The sequence below is a fragment of the Dermochelys coriacea genome, chromosome 17 (assembly GCF_009764565.3).
Source record: "Dermochelys coriacea isolate rDerCor1 chromosome 17, rDerCor1.pri.v4, whole genome shotgun sequence".
Lineage (NCBI taxonomy): Eukaryota > Metazoa > Chordata > Testudines > Dermochelyidae > Dermochelys > Dermochelys coriacea.
The window spans coordinates 569,297-585,880 of record NC_050084.1 but is presented as its reverse complement, the minus strand read 5'-3'; the positions used below and the strand labels follow the sequence as shown (position 1 = coordinate 585,880).

General features: G+C 50.3%; 1 protein-coding gene across 1 annotated transcript; it reads right to left on the bottom strand.

Annotated features, from left to right (window-relative positions):
* Nucleotides 1–234: 234 nt before the first annotated feature.
* On the bottom strand, nt 235–15,053 carry LOC119844479 (apoptosis-inducing factor 3-like). The gene is given in 20 exon segments (XM_043499179.1): nt 235–366; nt 493–597; nt 1,295–1,370; nt 1,848–1,946; nt 2,373–2,490; nt 2,577–2,653; nt 3,257–3,320; nt 3,650–3,721; nt 4,297–4,322; nt 4,325–4,411; nt 5,098–5,228; nt 5,432–5,523; nt 5,986–6,072; nt 6,499–6,611; nt 6,796–6,877; nt 6,975–7,019; nt 7,873–7,982; nt 10,694–10,803; nt 11,393–11,486; nt 14,884–15,053. Coding segments are annotated over 20 exon segments (1,704 nt in total). The 5' UTR covers nt 14,966–15,053; the 3' UTR covers nt 235–332.
* Nucleotides 15,054–16,584: the final 1,531 nt, after the last annotated feature.

Below are 16,584 nucleotides of genomic sequence, written 5' to 3'. Positions count from 1 at the left end.
GCCCTGGCCCTGGCCCCCATTCAGCTGAGTTCCAGGATAACATGGTAGCATGCTGTTCTTCAGCCCAACGGTTTTCCCTCTACAGAAGAGAGGACAGGTTATGTCTGGCTAATCCAGCACTTCTCTTCTCCCCTACCCCACCCCCCCAGTAATAAACTTTCCTGGTTGCTGCCCCCACCTAAAGAGAAGGGATGCTGTGGCTGTGATTGCAAACAAGAAAAGCAGGGCTCCTGCTCTATTTCATGCTGGCTTTTATTTCTCCTAAGTGGGAGGACGGGGTTTGGGAAATGATGCCTGCGGTGGTGTTACTGAGCCCCTAGACCAGTCTCACATTAGGTTTGCTTCATCCAGGTTATATCAGAGGACCTGCAACAGAAGAAAGGACGCTGAGGAAAAGGCTGTCTGAGTGCTCTGGGCCAGGCAGGGCTGATGCTAACAAGGCAGCAGTAACCTCATGGGGCATGAACTTAGTGGGTCAGTTGAGTTACTCACTGGGCCTCTGCTTTTGAGATTTGTCTGCCAGAGTACATGACCTCAGCTACCAGGGAGACCATGGGGTCAAAGTTCAGGCTGGCTACTGCAATCACATAATCATCCCTGAAAGAGAAAAGCCTCAGCAAATGAGAGATTCTCCCCTCCACACCCCTGAGTGACAGAGCACTGCAGCCTCCTAGAGCTTGAGGGACTGCTGGTCCAGGGCCAGCTTTAGTCTGATAGGCTCTGAGCTGGGCAGGTGCTGGCATGCCCCATGTGCAGTGACGGTGGAGGCTGGTCCATGGCAAAGGGTGGGTCTGTTTAATGTGCACAGTGCCCATGGGGATCAAGCACTGAATGTGTTAAGAATCAGAGCGAACAGATGCTGTCCCGCTTCCTACTTCTCCCTTTCTCTCTCCAGGGCTGATATGCCTCAGTCTCTGAATCCTGGGACCCTACAGTTTTAATATTAAACCTCAAAAGGAAGTGTTTCTATAAATCAGGGAGGCTGTTGAAAGATCTGCCAATCTTTTTCTTTTGGGGCCTGTTCCTCCCTCCTGTGCATGCCCCTGCCACAGTGCAGAAGCTGGATGGACAGCAACCCTGTTGCGCACACCATTGGAAGGATGGTGTGGAGCGTGCCCCCTGCGGTACTGCCAAGGACCATCCCCAAGAGGTGCATACAGGCTGTGCCCCAGAGCACCATGGACATCTGTGCTGCATTCTGCACAGGAAGAGTAAGTTCTTGGCAGATACACTGGTCGGGTCTGGCTCTGACTTGCCAAGAGTTCTAAGCTAATTGGGTTACAGATTCACTCACTTGAGGTAAAAGACCAAGAACTTCAGCTGCTCCAGATTTCCTTTCACAACAGTATCTGTGTATCCTTTCCCATAGCCTGCAAACACAGAAGATGCAGTGGGGCCTAGGTCTGGGCAGATGCCATCATGCCCCTTAAGCTTAATGACCAAATAACTTTGGGGGTGGGAGGAGGAGACCGCTCAGTAGACCAGTGGAAAGACCCTGAGGTGGGAGCTGGGCTGCATGCTCTATGCAGTGAGAGCTCTGGCCGTGGCCAAGGGGAGAGAGGGTGACTCTTGTCCCCAGGGCCCTGGGGACATGACCTCTGACTCTAGTGTCCTGGGCTATGACTTGACACTGGGTTTTCTTTCAGCTGTAGCTTCCCCAAATTAAAAAAGGGGCTGGGGGGTGGGGGACTTCTCACCCTCACTCTCTCTGATTGACTTGGAGAATGGTTCAGACATCTGTCTGGGTGCTTATTAGGTCCCCATCCCTGCAGTATATGAGCACCTAGCTTTGCAGAGGTATGGGGTGGGGGATAGCGGTTGTCCCAGCTTTTCTGCTCCCCTCCCACCTGCATAGCGGATGCTTTTTCCAAGCAGTGAGGTCCAAAAGAAAGGAAATGTGTGCAATGCCTTCTGCTTCTTCAGCATGTTTAAAGCAGCAATGTGGCCTGAAACGTCCAAGAAAACCCCAGGAGGGGAAAATGTATTTTTCCAGAAAATACTTTCAGGGGAGACTTTTAAAAATTCAGGTTCATCAGCTTATTCATCTTGAAGCCTGTCTCCTGTCCTGCCTCAAAGTGGGAAGCAGGATATTGCTTCCAACGACTGACTTGTGCTGGCAGTTGGGTTGGCTGGAGCAGCTACTCACCTCTACGTGCATGACCCCTCCCTCCCTCTCTCTGCCATTTGGACAGAGCTGGCCCCATTGCATGGCATGTGAGCTGTTCAGTGGAGCTGGAGCTGGTTTGGTGCATAGGTAGTGGCTCTGCATGTCCTACAGCCCTCACAGCCTTGAGTGACCATTTCTCAAGCCTGTTTTTCCAGCTGTGTTGGGAAGGGAGGCGGGCACAGACAGTGCTGTTGCAGTCCCTCACCGTGAGCCTGTGCTGTCTGCCAGTGACGGATGGTGGCGGTCGTCCCACCAAACAGTGTGACTGGAAATGAAGCCATATCCCCAGCATCAAAGATTCTTGGGATGTTGGTTTGCATGAACTAAGAGGGGAGAAAGGGGGTGATTAGTGAACTAACGTGCGGCACCTTAAAAGTGATGTGTGCATGCCTCACAGGAACTTACACACCAAATCCACCAGGATGGCGCCTCTACGGTCCAGAGCAATTGAAGTGTCCTTCAGGAAATCTGAGTTGGAGGCGACACCCTTGGGGAAAGATGAGGAAACTTGTGAGTTGGGCTCCAAGCAAGGGGTGGGGCAGGAGTGAGTGAACAAAGCTCACATAGGCCAGTGCAGGAGGGAGCACAACTGCTTAAGTATCATTTAATCCAGCATGGGCGGGAGTCGGGCAAAGCACAGTAAGAACAAACAACAGCATATGGAGGTGAGGGTGACCATGAGAGTTGCATGAGGGGTACAGGCCAGGGGCTGTTTGGGCTTGAAGAAGGGTAACCAAATCCCAGCTCTAAGCAGGACAAGATATTTTGGTAACTGGTGCAATAGGTGTAAGAATGGGTCCCTGGAGGGGGACTGCTGGAGCAGTACTACAGGAAGGGCAATCGAGCCACAAGCGTGTCATGCTCAGGGTATCTCGGGGGGCTGGAGTTCGTTGGGGCTGGGGTAGAGGGAGTAATTATTCTCTTGGGAGTTACTCTTGGAACGTGAGCCAACCAGGCTCTGTTTTACAGTGGGTTGCAGTGCTTTGGGCTTTAGCTAGTATTGGATATGCAGAGGTCCTGGAAGGTGAGGGGCAGCATAGATACGGATGGTGTCTATGTGAAGCAAAGTTGTACTGTTTAGTCTCTTACCTATTCTCACCACCACAGCATCTGCAGGTAGCTTCTCTCCATTGGCCAAAACAGCCTCTGTAACCTAGGAAACAGGCAACACCATTCACTGAGATGGTGCCTCAGAACCTCCTCCACCCAGAGGCACCCCCAGCCTGCCTTTGCTATGGTGCTTTGCTTCTGTGGACCACCCAATCCACGTTTCTGGGCCCAGGAGATTCTGATCCTAGGGGCAGTGGAGAGCAAGCTAGTGTCTTTTGTAGGTGATACAAATGTAGATTAGTGGCCTGGGAGACTGGAGACTACATGGGCTGTGGAAGGAACATGGGATGGGAGTGGAATGGTATAGGCCCAGATTGGAAGCAGATTTTGGTAGCAGTTCAGGTGTAGAGCTGTTGTTAAGGACTTGCTAACCTTTCTGTTCTCTCCTCGCAGCTCAGAGATTTCAGCCTTCATATAGAATTTCACTCTTTTATTCTGCAGCATCTGAAACAAGGAAGAGGAATTACCCTGGCCCAAAATGGCTCTTCTCATCAATGTTCTATGCCTGATTAATTCAACAATTACACATTCGTCCCCTTCCAGAAACCCAGGCAGATAGCTGGGCCACTGGCCAGCTCTGCCCACTAAGGTTCTCTAGTACCCCCCATGCCCCAAGATGGTCCTGTGGATGAGAGAGCTGGCATCTCCTACAGCTGATGGAGGAACAGCTATGCCCCCTTCTGGGCCCCCAGTCTGTGCTCAAACAAGGGAGCCCTAGCACATAAGGCGGGACTATTAGCTTGGGGGAGATGTGAGGATGAGGCATGCAAATTGGCCAGAATGGAGAGGGGATGAGAGGAGACCAGTGTGGCTAGGGAGGGATGGCTGGGAACAGTTCCCGTGTGTGTGCGCACGCGAGGCACAGCTGTCCAAGCTGGTGAGCTGTGTGCAAGGGGGATAGGGAGGGGTAAGTGTTGTGTCTCGGGCACAGTGGGCAGGAGATTTGTGCTGACGAGGTCAGTATAGGGCTTCCCCACTTCTTGGATTTGTGTGCATTCTCTGTCCACTATTAATTATACCTTCATGGCAACGCGTCCGACCTGAGCCCCAGCACTGCCTGGAAGGGGAACTCCTCTCTTTCCACCATGCAGATGGTGCTGGCTTTGTCTGAAAGGAAGGCAGCCACCTCCATCCCTGCACCCAATGGACACGCCTGCAGTGAAATTGGCATAAGCACGCACACACACACACACGCACACCCCTCCCCGGCACCAACCTTCTCCCTAGAAATACGGATGAAGCTGGAAACCTTTTACCCAGGGGTGTGGGAAGGGCATCAGAGATACTGCCCCTGCTGCCTGCTTTTATACAGCCACTGGGCTCCTCAAGTATCAGTCTCTATTATCCTGAATATTTCTGGGATTCATCATGGATCCAAGTACCAGGAAGGGCAAAGACTTCTCCATTCCCCTATAGACCCCACTAACTGCACTTCTGGCCTTTTTCCTTCCCCAGGGCACAGCAAACCTTCCCCATTCTCCCAGGTGGTGCTGAATGAGGCAGCCTGCACTCCTGAAGGATGAAGTGACACCTCCATAAAATAAATCCCCTTCCTCCAGGTCTAAGTGCTGTTTGCAGTTCTTAGCACTCCCAGAGGAACGGCCTGGTGGGCACTCCCCATGGAGTAATGCACAGCCCAGAACAGCAGGGAGCGGCCACCCACCAGTGAGCATCACGGCAGCATTTGGCAAACGGCCTATGGTTAATCAGCACACACAGTGAAAATAAATTTCAAGGCTCTGCTTATAATTAGTGATTTGACCCCACCCCTATTCTGACTCACTATGTGCAGTCAGGCAGCCGCTACGTCAGTCTCGTACCAATGAATGACGCGCCTAGAATCACCACCCTCTTGCCAGTGGCTAGGTGGAGAATCCTGTTAGCATCCTCTGGGGTTTGGAGGGAAGACACGTTCTCCAGGTCTGAGCCGGGGCACTGGAGTTGCCTGGGGCTGCAGGAGAGGACACTTCAGTTACAGTTGCCATGCGTATTAAAAGACAGCCGTGTCTGCCCCATCCCCTGCATGCACAGAGACGCACCCACCCCACCCAGAGGCTCAGGGAGCTGACCTCACTAAAGAGGTGAAAGTCCTGCTGCACTCTTCCCACCTCAGGCCTCTTGTGCCAGGCACACATGACTGCCTCGCTTTCTCACCTGCTGCCTGTAGCAATGAGGAGCTGGTCGTACCTCTGGAAGGCCCCATCCTGGAAGTAGGCTTTCTGCCCCTGTGTGTCCACGGACACCACCTACAGCAAGGAAAGGCACCAGGCAGTGTACTGCTCACTCCTCCGTTCCACAGCCTGGCTAAGTACATGTAGTGCATAGCCACGCAGGCACCTGTGTGCCCCCAGCCCAGTCTGCTCTTTGCACCCAAGTACAAGGTGGGAGAGTGCTACATTTCCCAGTTTGGAACCCAGCCACCCCAAAGCTCCAGTGTGCCATATGCCCCCTTCTAAAGTCACCTCCCTCCCATGTGACTGCTGCCTGTCTGCCACTAGTTTACCCACATGTACCAATGCTCACCAGGTAACCCTGACTTTGGTGTGTGACTCCCAATATGCACTGTGTGTGCCCACGCAGAGTGACTAATAGACCCACCATTCTAGAGGAGAACTACAGTATTCTGGGCAATGGCCCCCTGCTCCCAGGCCAGTGTTAGGGACAAGGACTAATCTTTTGATAAAGGTGAGCTGCTGCTGCTCCTTCACCTCTTTTTCAGTCCAAACTTCTATGCCATGAGCCTCAAAGAAGTCCTGCTGCCGCAGGTAAATGTTCTCTAGTGTCTTATCCATTGCCTGGAAGTAAAGCAAAGCAACAGGAATGAGGAGCAGCTCCACAAAGCCAGTCGCACTGTGCAAGAGGTTAACAGCACATGGGCTGCAACCTGGATCTGGATTCCTGGAGTTTCCTCATGGGAAATGTTCACAATGGGCAATAAGAAAAGGAATACTTGTGGCACATTAGAGACTAACACAAGAACTCCTTTTCTTTTTGTGGATACAGACTAACACGGCTGCTACTCTGAAACTTGCTGAACAACGTAACCTCCCTATAGCCAGGCTCTGCTCACAGCCCTGGGTAACTGGGCTCTGCTGAAGCAGCTGGAGCTCTGACTGTGTTTCACTGACTGAAGCTTTTACTAATTCCTGTCCTTCCCCCTGCCCTCCCCAGTCCATCCCCTCAATCATAGTTCTGAAGAGAAGCTCTGGCTATGCACAAACCTTGCTTAGTTGGGTCCTGTCATATGGGACATGCTTTTCTTTGGTTACCATGATGATCCTGCCTGTAAAGCCTTCCTGACGAAGTGTTTCTGCACAGACCAGTGCAGCTGTACCTGTGAGAGAAACATGAGTCTCACCTATTCTGACACGACTTACCAGCCACGCAGAGGGAAAGCGCTCCTGGCGCCCCTGGAGAAGAGCCCAGCAGACCCAGCATGTGCCCGAAGGGCTGACATACAAGCTACATGACCAAAGCACAGGTGCTTGTGTTCAGACCTTGTCTTCTGATTCACTAACCTCCACCCAGGAGCAGCATTGTGTTCTTGTTGCTCCTGCATCGCTCACTCATGGCCTTCAGCCTTCGGTCACTTTCAAGGTCCTGGTAGAAAGAAAAGAAGAAATTATTCAAACAATGGCAACTGGTCCCTGGACCACCTTTGCTGTAGTTACTCAGTGAGAGCAGGTGAGGTCAGTACCTTTTTTTTTGCAGTAATAAATACCTTCCCATCTTCCACTCGCACCTGCAAAGACAGAAGAAGAGTGGGATTTCAGTGCACAACTCAGGCTGCTGGGAATTTACTGAGGAGCCTTTGCTTTGGCGTGTGTGTGTCCTGCAAGAGATGGCTGCTACCAAAGCCTGTGTTACTCTGGGGCCAAGTGGCACTGAGGAGGACGATGGGCACTGGACGTGGGATGGTCTTCAGTGAAGGCACAATGAGCATGCGGAACTAATAAGGCAACCTGATGCCAAAGAAGCAACCCAGGGCCTTCAGCCTAAGGAGTCTCTCAAAGACAAAAAGTTAGAGCAGCCCTAAGGCAAAAAGAAAGCATGCTGGACGGTCTCGTGTTTCACTCTTCTAAAGAGTGAAGAGCACTAGTGCCCCTTTGCTGAAGGTGGGTTTGGGCAAGTCACATTTGGACGCTTCTATCCAGCTGATCACCCAAGCCCACAGAATACCACGCTCCATCTGACAAGTTCAGAGTGACTTTTAGGCACCTTTCAATGCCAAAGCAGCTCAAACAGACCCTGCTAGCACTTACGGAAGTATTACATGATTTGTCTTCAGAGAGTTGTGAAAATCCTTCTTCCTTTCAAAAGCTCTACTCATCAATGTGGGGCAAGGGGCCTAACAAGGCTTCTGAAAAGGCATTTATGTCCTAGAGCCATATGGTCCCAAAAACCAGTTCTTCAGTGTGGAGAATGGTGGCCAGGGAAGAGAATTCTAACACTTCCACAGAATTGCTGGTGAGGCCAGGACCCAGGCTTGATGTAAAGTGGCAGGTACTGGAATGGATCAGGCAAAAAGGGGAGCAAATACAGAGTAGACAGAACAAGTTGAGATGTAGAATGGAAAGTAACAAGGATAATGTCACCTTAAAGCAGGGAAGACAGTCCAGAGTTGGGTACTCCTCAATGTCTCCAGTTCTGATATTGAAGCAGGCACCATGCCAGGGACAGCGCAGTCTGTTACCCGCCAAGACTCCTGCAAGTCACACACCAAGGAAAGTGTTGTCTAGCGAATAGAACAGAACTTGTTGTCAGGACTCCTGAAGTCTATTCCCAGCTCGGACTGTAATGTGATGCACCATGGGTAAGTTGTTCACTTCTGCAAACTGGGTTCAGGATTCTTGCCCACCTCATTGGGTGTTGTGAAGCAGCACTGTGTACCTCTTCACTATCCTTGAGAAGTACGGTTTGGGGTGAGATCATTTGGGGAATCCTGTGTACAACTTATGAATTCTGGTTGATATTATGGACTCTACATATATCTAGACTAAACTGCAAACTCCATTTGGATTGCAAGGCTGATCTAGTTCCTCTGCTGTCTTTTTACCTCCATCTTGGGCTGAAATTTCCAGAGGTGTTGACACAGGACTAACAATGGTGGGTTGTTAAACCGTTAGGCCTTCTATTCAAGTGGAGGCCCCCTAGGTCGGTGAGCTGACTACTGCCCAGAAGAACCAGTTTGCCTGGTGGGCTGATAACAAGGCAATTGATCACCTGGTGGTGCGGAATTCAAGCTGATTGGAGGTCAGCTGACAAAGGAGAAAGTTATAAAAAGAAGGGCCTCTCACATTTCAGGGTGTAGAAAGCCGCTGCTTGTGGGGCGGAGAGAGACTCACTCACTCTATGTTCTGGAGGAGAAGCCATGTGTAGGAGAGAATGGAGAGAGGAAAGACCCTGGACTCCTTAGGAGACAACCCAGTTCCCAAAGAATGCTTGAGAGTGCTGAGGAAACTGAGGCAGGATATGGCATGCTGGTGTTACTGTTTAGCCTAGTAAAGAGTGATTGTTTTCAAAAATCCCTGTGCATAGGTGTCTGTTTGAATCCATTGGCACATGTCTCTAAAAGGGTAAGCTATGAACCCAAGTGCCCACAAGGTGGGAGCTCTTGAAAAAAGGGGGTCCTGGGTAGCCAGGCATGAGGTCCCACTTCTATGAAGGGGTATCACATAGTCTGTGCCCAGGAAGTGACCCCAAGAGACCAAACGGAGCCAGTGCTGCAGCCTACTCAGAAGAAGGGAGGCTTTAAAGCAGCATTTCTCAAATGTGACCAGCAGGGGCTCTTTGTGCAGCCATGGCCTCCTGCGTGGTGATGAGGGGGGCAAAGCAGTGGCCCTTCCCCCAGGGCTGCAAGCAGGAGTTGGGCCCTGTACCCCTCTGGAGCCACAAATGCTGGAGCAGCAGACAGGCAGTGGGGCGTGGGCTTCAGATCTGGGATGGTGGGCAACAGGCTTCAGCCATGTGGTAGTAGGCTCCATCCCCTGGCCACGGGCTTTGAGCCCTGACCCTGGCTCCAGACTCATCCCCTCCTCACACCTGCTGCCTCCTCTGGTCCCAGGCTGTAGCCGTGTAGCAGTGGGCTCTGACCCCCAGCTGCAGGGTTTCAGACTTCAGCCGTGGGGCCATGCAATCCAGCCCCCAGCTACGCGGCAGTGACTGCCGGCCCCAAGCTCACCTCCCCCCCTCTCCACAGACCTCTGGCCCCCACTGCATCCCCCAGCTCCAGTCCCCAGCTGCGGAGATGAAGGGCTCTGGTCCCCGGTCTTACCCTCCCTCATTGCCCCTGACCCCCAGCTGCCTCCCTACCCACCTTCCCATCCAGGGCTTAATTTGTCCCCCAGCTTGCCAGGGCTGAGTAAGTCTGTGGTGAAAAGTGATATTTGTATGTTTGTTAATATCACTTTTCACTGCCTCCCTGCTAGCTAGCAAGTCTCTTGATGTGAAAAGTGATATTAACAAAATACTAATATCACTTTTCACAGAAACAGACATACTACCTAGCCAGTCTTAAAAAAATAAGCAACCACAAAAAGCAAAAGAAACACCACCAGAAAGGGACAAGAACATGCAAAACACATTATTTGTTTCTGTTCTGTTTAAAGAAAATGGTACATTATTTTTATTATCAAGTCTGCAAAAAAAAAAACCCTACATAAATAAATTACATTGATTTGGACATATTTATTTGTTTTTCCTAAAGTTAATTGAGTATTTTAGGAAAAATTGTCAGAGCGGCCACCAGCAATAGTTGGTGGCCGCACTCTGAGGCCACCAAAAAATTTCTTGTGGCACCTTAGAGACTAACAAATTTATTAGAGCATATCGGAATGCATCCGATGAAGTGAGCTGTAGCTCACGAAAGCTTATGCTCTAATAAATTTGTTAGTCTCTAAGGTGCCACCAGTACTCCTTTTCTTTTTGCGAATACAGACTAACACGGCTGCTACTCTGAAACAAAAAATTTCTTTTGAGACCCCCTGCTTTAAAACACCCTGGTATGTGTGGGGAGGGAGCCAAACACAACAGTTTGAAGAGTGTCCAGCAGGGGGCGCTTGGCCAGAGTAGTGACTTGGGACAAGGCCAATGACACCATGCTGAGGCACTGCAAGGCAGCCCCCTAAAGAGCAGGTGAATCCTGGTTCATTTCCCACTGTGGGGCTGGGCTGTCCCTGACTTTGGGGTGACAGCATGGGCTTCCCTTGCCCTTTCGCTCAGAGAGGAGAAAGCAGATGCAGTGAGAAAGGGAATGAGAAGCTAGGATGCTAGGCGGAAGCATTAGAAAAGCAGCAGCTCCTGGAGGAATGCTGCATGTCCTCTGCACAGTGTCTCCTTTGACACCTTCGCCTCTACCTTGCGTTTGCTCATGGCCTGAGCTTTGTCTGGCAGCTGGGGATACCCACCGGGTTTTACCTTTGCTGAGAGAGGCTCCTGCATGTGTGCACTTGCTCCCCACAGCACTGAACTCCATCTTATTCCTCATCAGCAACACCTTGTGGCCTGCAACCTCCACTTCCTGCAGCCTGCAGGAGACAAGCACAAGCTCACATGGTGAGCCTGGACCCCTGGACGGTAGAGGCAATGCCTGGACGGTGGGGCCACCACAGGGAGCAGTGGAATCAGAATCAGGCCACCCGGGGGCAGCTGGAGGAGAAGGCTGCCATACCTGACTCCTTGCTTGTCCCACAAGAGCTGCCAATAACCACAGCAATGGGGCTGGTGTTTCTTTGGCTCCAGGCCCCTATAGCCTCTCTCAGTGGGCTTTTGCAGAGCTGGCTTCTTCCTAACCTGCCTCCCCCTCCTTGGTTCACAGAAGTCCCAGCCAAGCCACCTCTTAAATGAAGCCTTGTTGCTGAGGAGCAGAACAGGAACAGAAGCCCCCAGCACACCCACCTCTTTGGCCTGCTTTGCTGAGGCAGGACCCACTCTCCCCATGTGCTAATGCAGGGTGACAGCAGGGGATGCGGGTGGGGCTGGGGGGGTTTACCGGGTGTCACATAGAGATTGGGCTGAGTTCAGCTGGAGAGGGCCTGAGTCAGGTGTGTCAGCAAGTGCAGGTGATGGGAACTGGCCTTTCACGTTACCCCCAATCTGCCATGATCTGACACTCACTCGCCATCCTGGACGTCTGACTCCTGGCAGACCTGCTCTGTGATGCTGTCTTCAGTGTCCATGCTTGTGGGTGCCCGTCTCAGTGGCTGGCTGGCTGAAGACAGAGCATAGAGGAGTTAGAGGTGGGGAATGGGGTGCTGTAGCAGAACATTCTGGGAAGGCTGCTGCTCAGTTGTTTTGCTCTCAGAGTTGCTGATGGGACATCTGTGTTGTGATCTCATCACCATGCGACAATGCACCTCAGCATGAGGACACAGGCCCCAGAGTGACCTAGGCTGCTGGGCAGATTGCAGACCTGTGTCAGCCTGATGGTGCACCCTGGGAGTGTGATACCACAACTGCAGCCCCAGGCCCTTTGGGCTGGCAGCCAGGCCCTGTTCCCCTTCTACCCTCTGTTACACCTTCCCCCCCAAAATGCACCAGAAACCCACAGAGGGTCTCCTAAAGCCAGTGCTCAGCAAATCACCCTGCTCCTTGGCCCTGCCCCAAGGTGTGACCTCCTCTGGAAACAGAGGGGCCAGAACTGCAGGCACAGCCATTCTGTGCAGGAGTGACTTGGCTTGACAGCCCGGAGCAGGCAGGCCCCCCAGTTCTGGGCCCAGAGCAGGCAGGCCCCAAGTCTGGGGCCCAGAAAGCTTCATGGAGAGTGTGGGTGAGAAAGGCCAGTGCCTCAGCCCTGGTGGGCAGGGCAGGGCTGGGGCCTCGCTCACAGCCTGAGATAATAGTACAGATAGAGGGGTGGGTACCTGGGAAGTGTGATAATAAATTTGTTAGTCTCTAAGGTGCCACAAGTACTCCTTTTCTTTTTGGGAAGTGTGAGAAAGCCAGGCTTCTGTAGGCAGGGCAGGGTGTGGCCCTGCCGCTGGGAACGAGGGCCTAGGAGCAACAGGGCAGGGGGACTCACCCCCTCCCCCAGCCCACCAGACACAGCATCATCTGTTCAGCCAGCAGGGGAAGCATCTGGTGCTACCTTTTGCTGCAAACAAGCACTCCAGGTAAGACCCTCTCTGCAGCAGCTGCTGTTCTGTCTGTGCCTTGCTTCCAGGACACTCAGCCTGACTTGCTCAGTTTTGGTCACTCACACTTGACAAGGCCTAGGACCCTCAGAAATGCTTCTCTGGCTGGGGCCCAGATACATCCTTCTTAAGCCAACCAGCCCCCAGCATCCCTGGTGTCCATGATAGCCCTTTCACCTGCCTGTGCCCACACCTTTGACTGGCTAGTCCATTCCCTTGGGTAATTTCCTACAATTTATACCAGCCATGGGGAGAGCACATAGCAAACCAAGCTACTGCAGCCTGTCTGGGCTTTGCTGATTCACTGAATGGGGTGGGGCAGCTAATTGCATTTGGAGCCAGGATGTAGCTGGCTCTGCAAGCCACTGCAGTGGGAATGCTCCCTGTGTTACCCCAGCAGGCTGAAAGTCCTCATGTTAGCTGCTGGATGGCAGTGGGCCAGCAAATCCAGAATTAGCTATTCTGCTCCTGCACATCCTTCTGTCTTAATCATGTGGTACAGACTGATGCGGGAATTTCTCTATTTACTCAGTTGTTTGCAGGGGGTAGGATGAGGGCTCCATGTAGTTTATGTCACAGCCCACTGAATTCTGTGGCAAATTTGTCACAAGGCTCCCCTCAGGCCTTTAGCAAACTGGAAATTCTGTGGTGGTTGGAGGTTCATAGAAAAATAGCCAAAAAATTAATTTTCATTGCATGATCTACTGTATAACAGCAACCATTGTCTTATTAAATGCTTCTTTGTGGAAGTTTTCCCACATATTTTAGAATTCTGATGCATTTACAGTTTGCTGCAAAAATCAGGATGCCTTCCTGCAGAACTTAGGGTGGTATGCCATATCCTTGCCTTCTGGCTGCTGGAAGGAGGAAAGTCTGGAGTGCATGGATGGTAGGGAGCAGGTGGACTATAGAACATTCAAGGAAGATTCCAAAAGTCTGGGAAAAGCAGGAGAATATGGACTTTAGCTTCCAGGTTGTCCAGAGTGATCAAACAAGGAGGTAGTGGTGACTGCTTGAAAAGCTCAGGTATGGGGAAAGATTAGGAACTCTGGTTTAGCCTAGTTGAGTTTGAGATGATGGCCAGACATCTGCAAGGAGCTGTCAGCGAGACAGGTGGAGATTTTAGTTTGAACAGAAGGAGACAGCTTGGGAGTAGAGAGTTAGCTGTGAGTTGTCAGTATAGATATGGTAGTTGAATTTATGTTTGCAGATGGGTTTAAGGTGTAGAGGGAAATAAGATAGAGAAGGGGTCCAAGGATGCAGCCTTGTGGAGGTCCTACAGCAAGTCGGCAGGTAGATGAGGAGGATCCTCTGAAGGACACGCTGAAAGAGTGACCAAGAGAGGGCAGAGTCAGGGAAGCCAGAGGAGGACACGGTTTCAAGAAGAGCTGACTGTGGCAAAGGTAGCTGGTAGGTGAAGGAGAATGAGGATGAAGATGAAGTACTGGTTCTGAGTTTTGCCTTGGAAGAGGACATTAGACGTGCCCACCTCCTCCATAAACGAGACACAATTCTATCTGCAACTGTGGAGGAGAGGAAGCAGGGAGCACAAAAGGGCAGGTGATTACAGCACAATCACCACGAAACCAAGATTTCTGCAGTAGTTGGTCTAAATGGAAGTGTCGCAACTGTGACACGTATTAGTTGTTTAGTGCTAACCATGACCTTGGCTGGAACAATATAACCAAACAGGGCTTATAGCCTGAAAGGAACCTAGGAGTAGCGCTGGGAGAATAACTGATTTTTCAGTTTGGTAGCTGACCTGAAACATCGGGAAATGTCATTTGGGTTGGTCCAAAACAAGCATTTTTCACTGAAACAAAAAAAAAATTGAAAATTTAATTCTGGTTCAATGATTCATTTTGTTTAGTTTCATGTTTTGTTTTGTTTTTTTTTACTTTTTAGAATACAATTGAAACAAAATTCAAAACAAAAAGTCATTTTGAATAGGGAAAAAAAAAGTTTCATTTTGAAAATGTAGAATCAAGACGTTTGGACTTTTGGGGTGGCCAAAACAATTTGGCACAACTTGCAGAAATTTGTAAAATGTTTCAGTCAACCCAAATATGCATTTTTCAGTTAAAAAAAAGTTGTGGTCAAAATTTTTTGCCCAGCAGTACTTAGGAGCCTTGCCTGTTTAGTTTTGATGCTGTCTTGGTAATCAGTAAACTAGAGACAGAGAGCAGATAGCAGAGACCTGTGGAATTAAATCAATTTTTTTCCTCCGGTGAGTAGTCCCTGGAGCAGGCAGTGAAGCTGCTTCAAAGTGAGGTCTGTGGTTGGTGCATCAAGGGAGATGAAACATTAACTGAAGCAGATTGATTCAGCACAAAAAGAAGTGTAATTAACTCTTACAGGAACAACAATTTAACTCCTGAGACTTCTATCTCAAAAGCCTTGCAATAGAACACCCACCCCACAGGGATGTCATTATCATTTCCATTTACCCTGCAGAAAGGCATCATAAATACTCACATGAGCTCTTAAGTGTTTTTCCTCTCCAGAATCGAGAAATTGAAACCTCCTGTATTACACCTGGTGTGTGAAACTGAGGCATTCACTTCTCAAGAGAAACAAGTCTGCCCTTGTCTCTTGCGTCGAATGCACATCTGGATTGCTGCCCTCAGCAAGTTACACAATATCCCTGTCAATCACAAGAGGTCTGTATCCTGGTAACGAGGCGTTATGCTCCTCCCCCTTTGGGAAGGCTGGAGTGTATCATTGCTTTAATGGGTAATGAGGGGGAATGACTGAGCAAAAGTTCAAGTGCAATTTCTATAATTATTCTGCTTCTGTTGCTAATTAAATTCATTTACTTGAAGATGAAAAGTGCTGACTGAAGTACGAAGGCTTCGCGGCTAGCTATGCCGGGGGTGTGGTACAAAATCTTGATATTTCATCATATGCAAAATAGTTCAGAAAACAAGACCGTGCAAATGTAATTTCTCTCCATCTCTTGGGGTCACGTTAGCCTCTTTCCGAGCTTTTCCAAAGATCCAGCACGGTATATTGTATTACCCAGGACTTTGCTTGACAAGCTGTTGGTATCTGAGGTATTTGTATGGCACCTATAACCATGCAGTCCGATTTTCCAGAAGCGCTGAGCCTCTGCGAGCTCCCCTTGAATGCAGTGAGAGTCTCAGGTGTTCAACACCTCTGGTCAGCAAGCACTAGCTACCAAGTGCTGCCTCTGACTGGATGAGACCCCTGGCTCCAGGTGATTGGTGTTCAATGAAAAGCTGAGGGAGAGTTTGGGCACCAACATGCCATATACCCCACCATGCCAGATGCAGGCCAGGCTGTGCTGTCTTTGACATTGGTGTAGCAGTTAATCTCTGTGGAGGGGGAATAGAAAACTATCTGGCTCAGAAAGGAAGGCAATGTGTCCCCAAGCCTTTAACTTTCAAAACCCAAAGTTTCCAGCAGAATGTTTCTGATAACCACAACCCAGATACTGGGCCTTACAGGGCCCACTTTCCACCTACACCTAATCACATCCCTAGCCCACCAGTGTAGGGGCATGAGCAGGAAAAAGGGAGGGATGTCTGCTACACTGCGGCCTCCATCTGATCTTCTGCTGGCATCTGGAGGCCCAGGGCAGCTGAGCAGAGAATCACAGGACTGGAAGGGACCTCGAGAGGTTGTCTAGTGTAGTCCCCTGCACTCATGGCAGGACTAAGTATTATTTAGACCATCCCTGACAGATGTTTGTCCAGCCTGCTCTTAAAAATTCCCAATGATGGAGATTCCACAACCTCCCTAGGCAATTTATTCCAATTTATTCCAACAGGAGGTTTTTCCGAATGTCCAACCCAAACCGCCCTTGCTGCAATTTAAGCCTGTTTCTTCTTGTCCTGTCCTCAGAAGTTAACGGGAACAATTTTTCTCCCTCCTCCTTGTAACAACCTTTTATGTACTTTAAAACTGTTATCATGTCCCCCTCAGTCTTCTCTTTTCCAGACTGAACAAACCCAATTTTTTCAATCTTCCCTCATAGCTCATGTTTTCTAGACCTTTCATAATGTTTGTTGCTCTTCCCTGGTCTTTCTCCAATTTGTCCACAGCTTTCCTGAAATGTGGCGCCCAGAACTGGACACAATACTCCAGTTGAGGCCTACTCAGAGCGGAGTAGAGCGGAAGAATTGCTTCTCATGTCTTGCTTACAACACTCCTGCT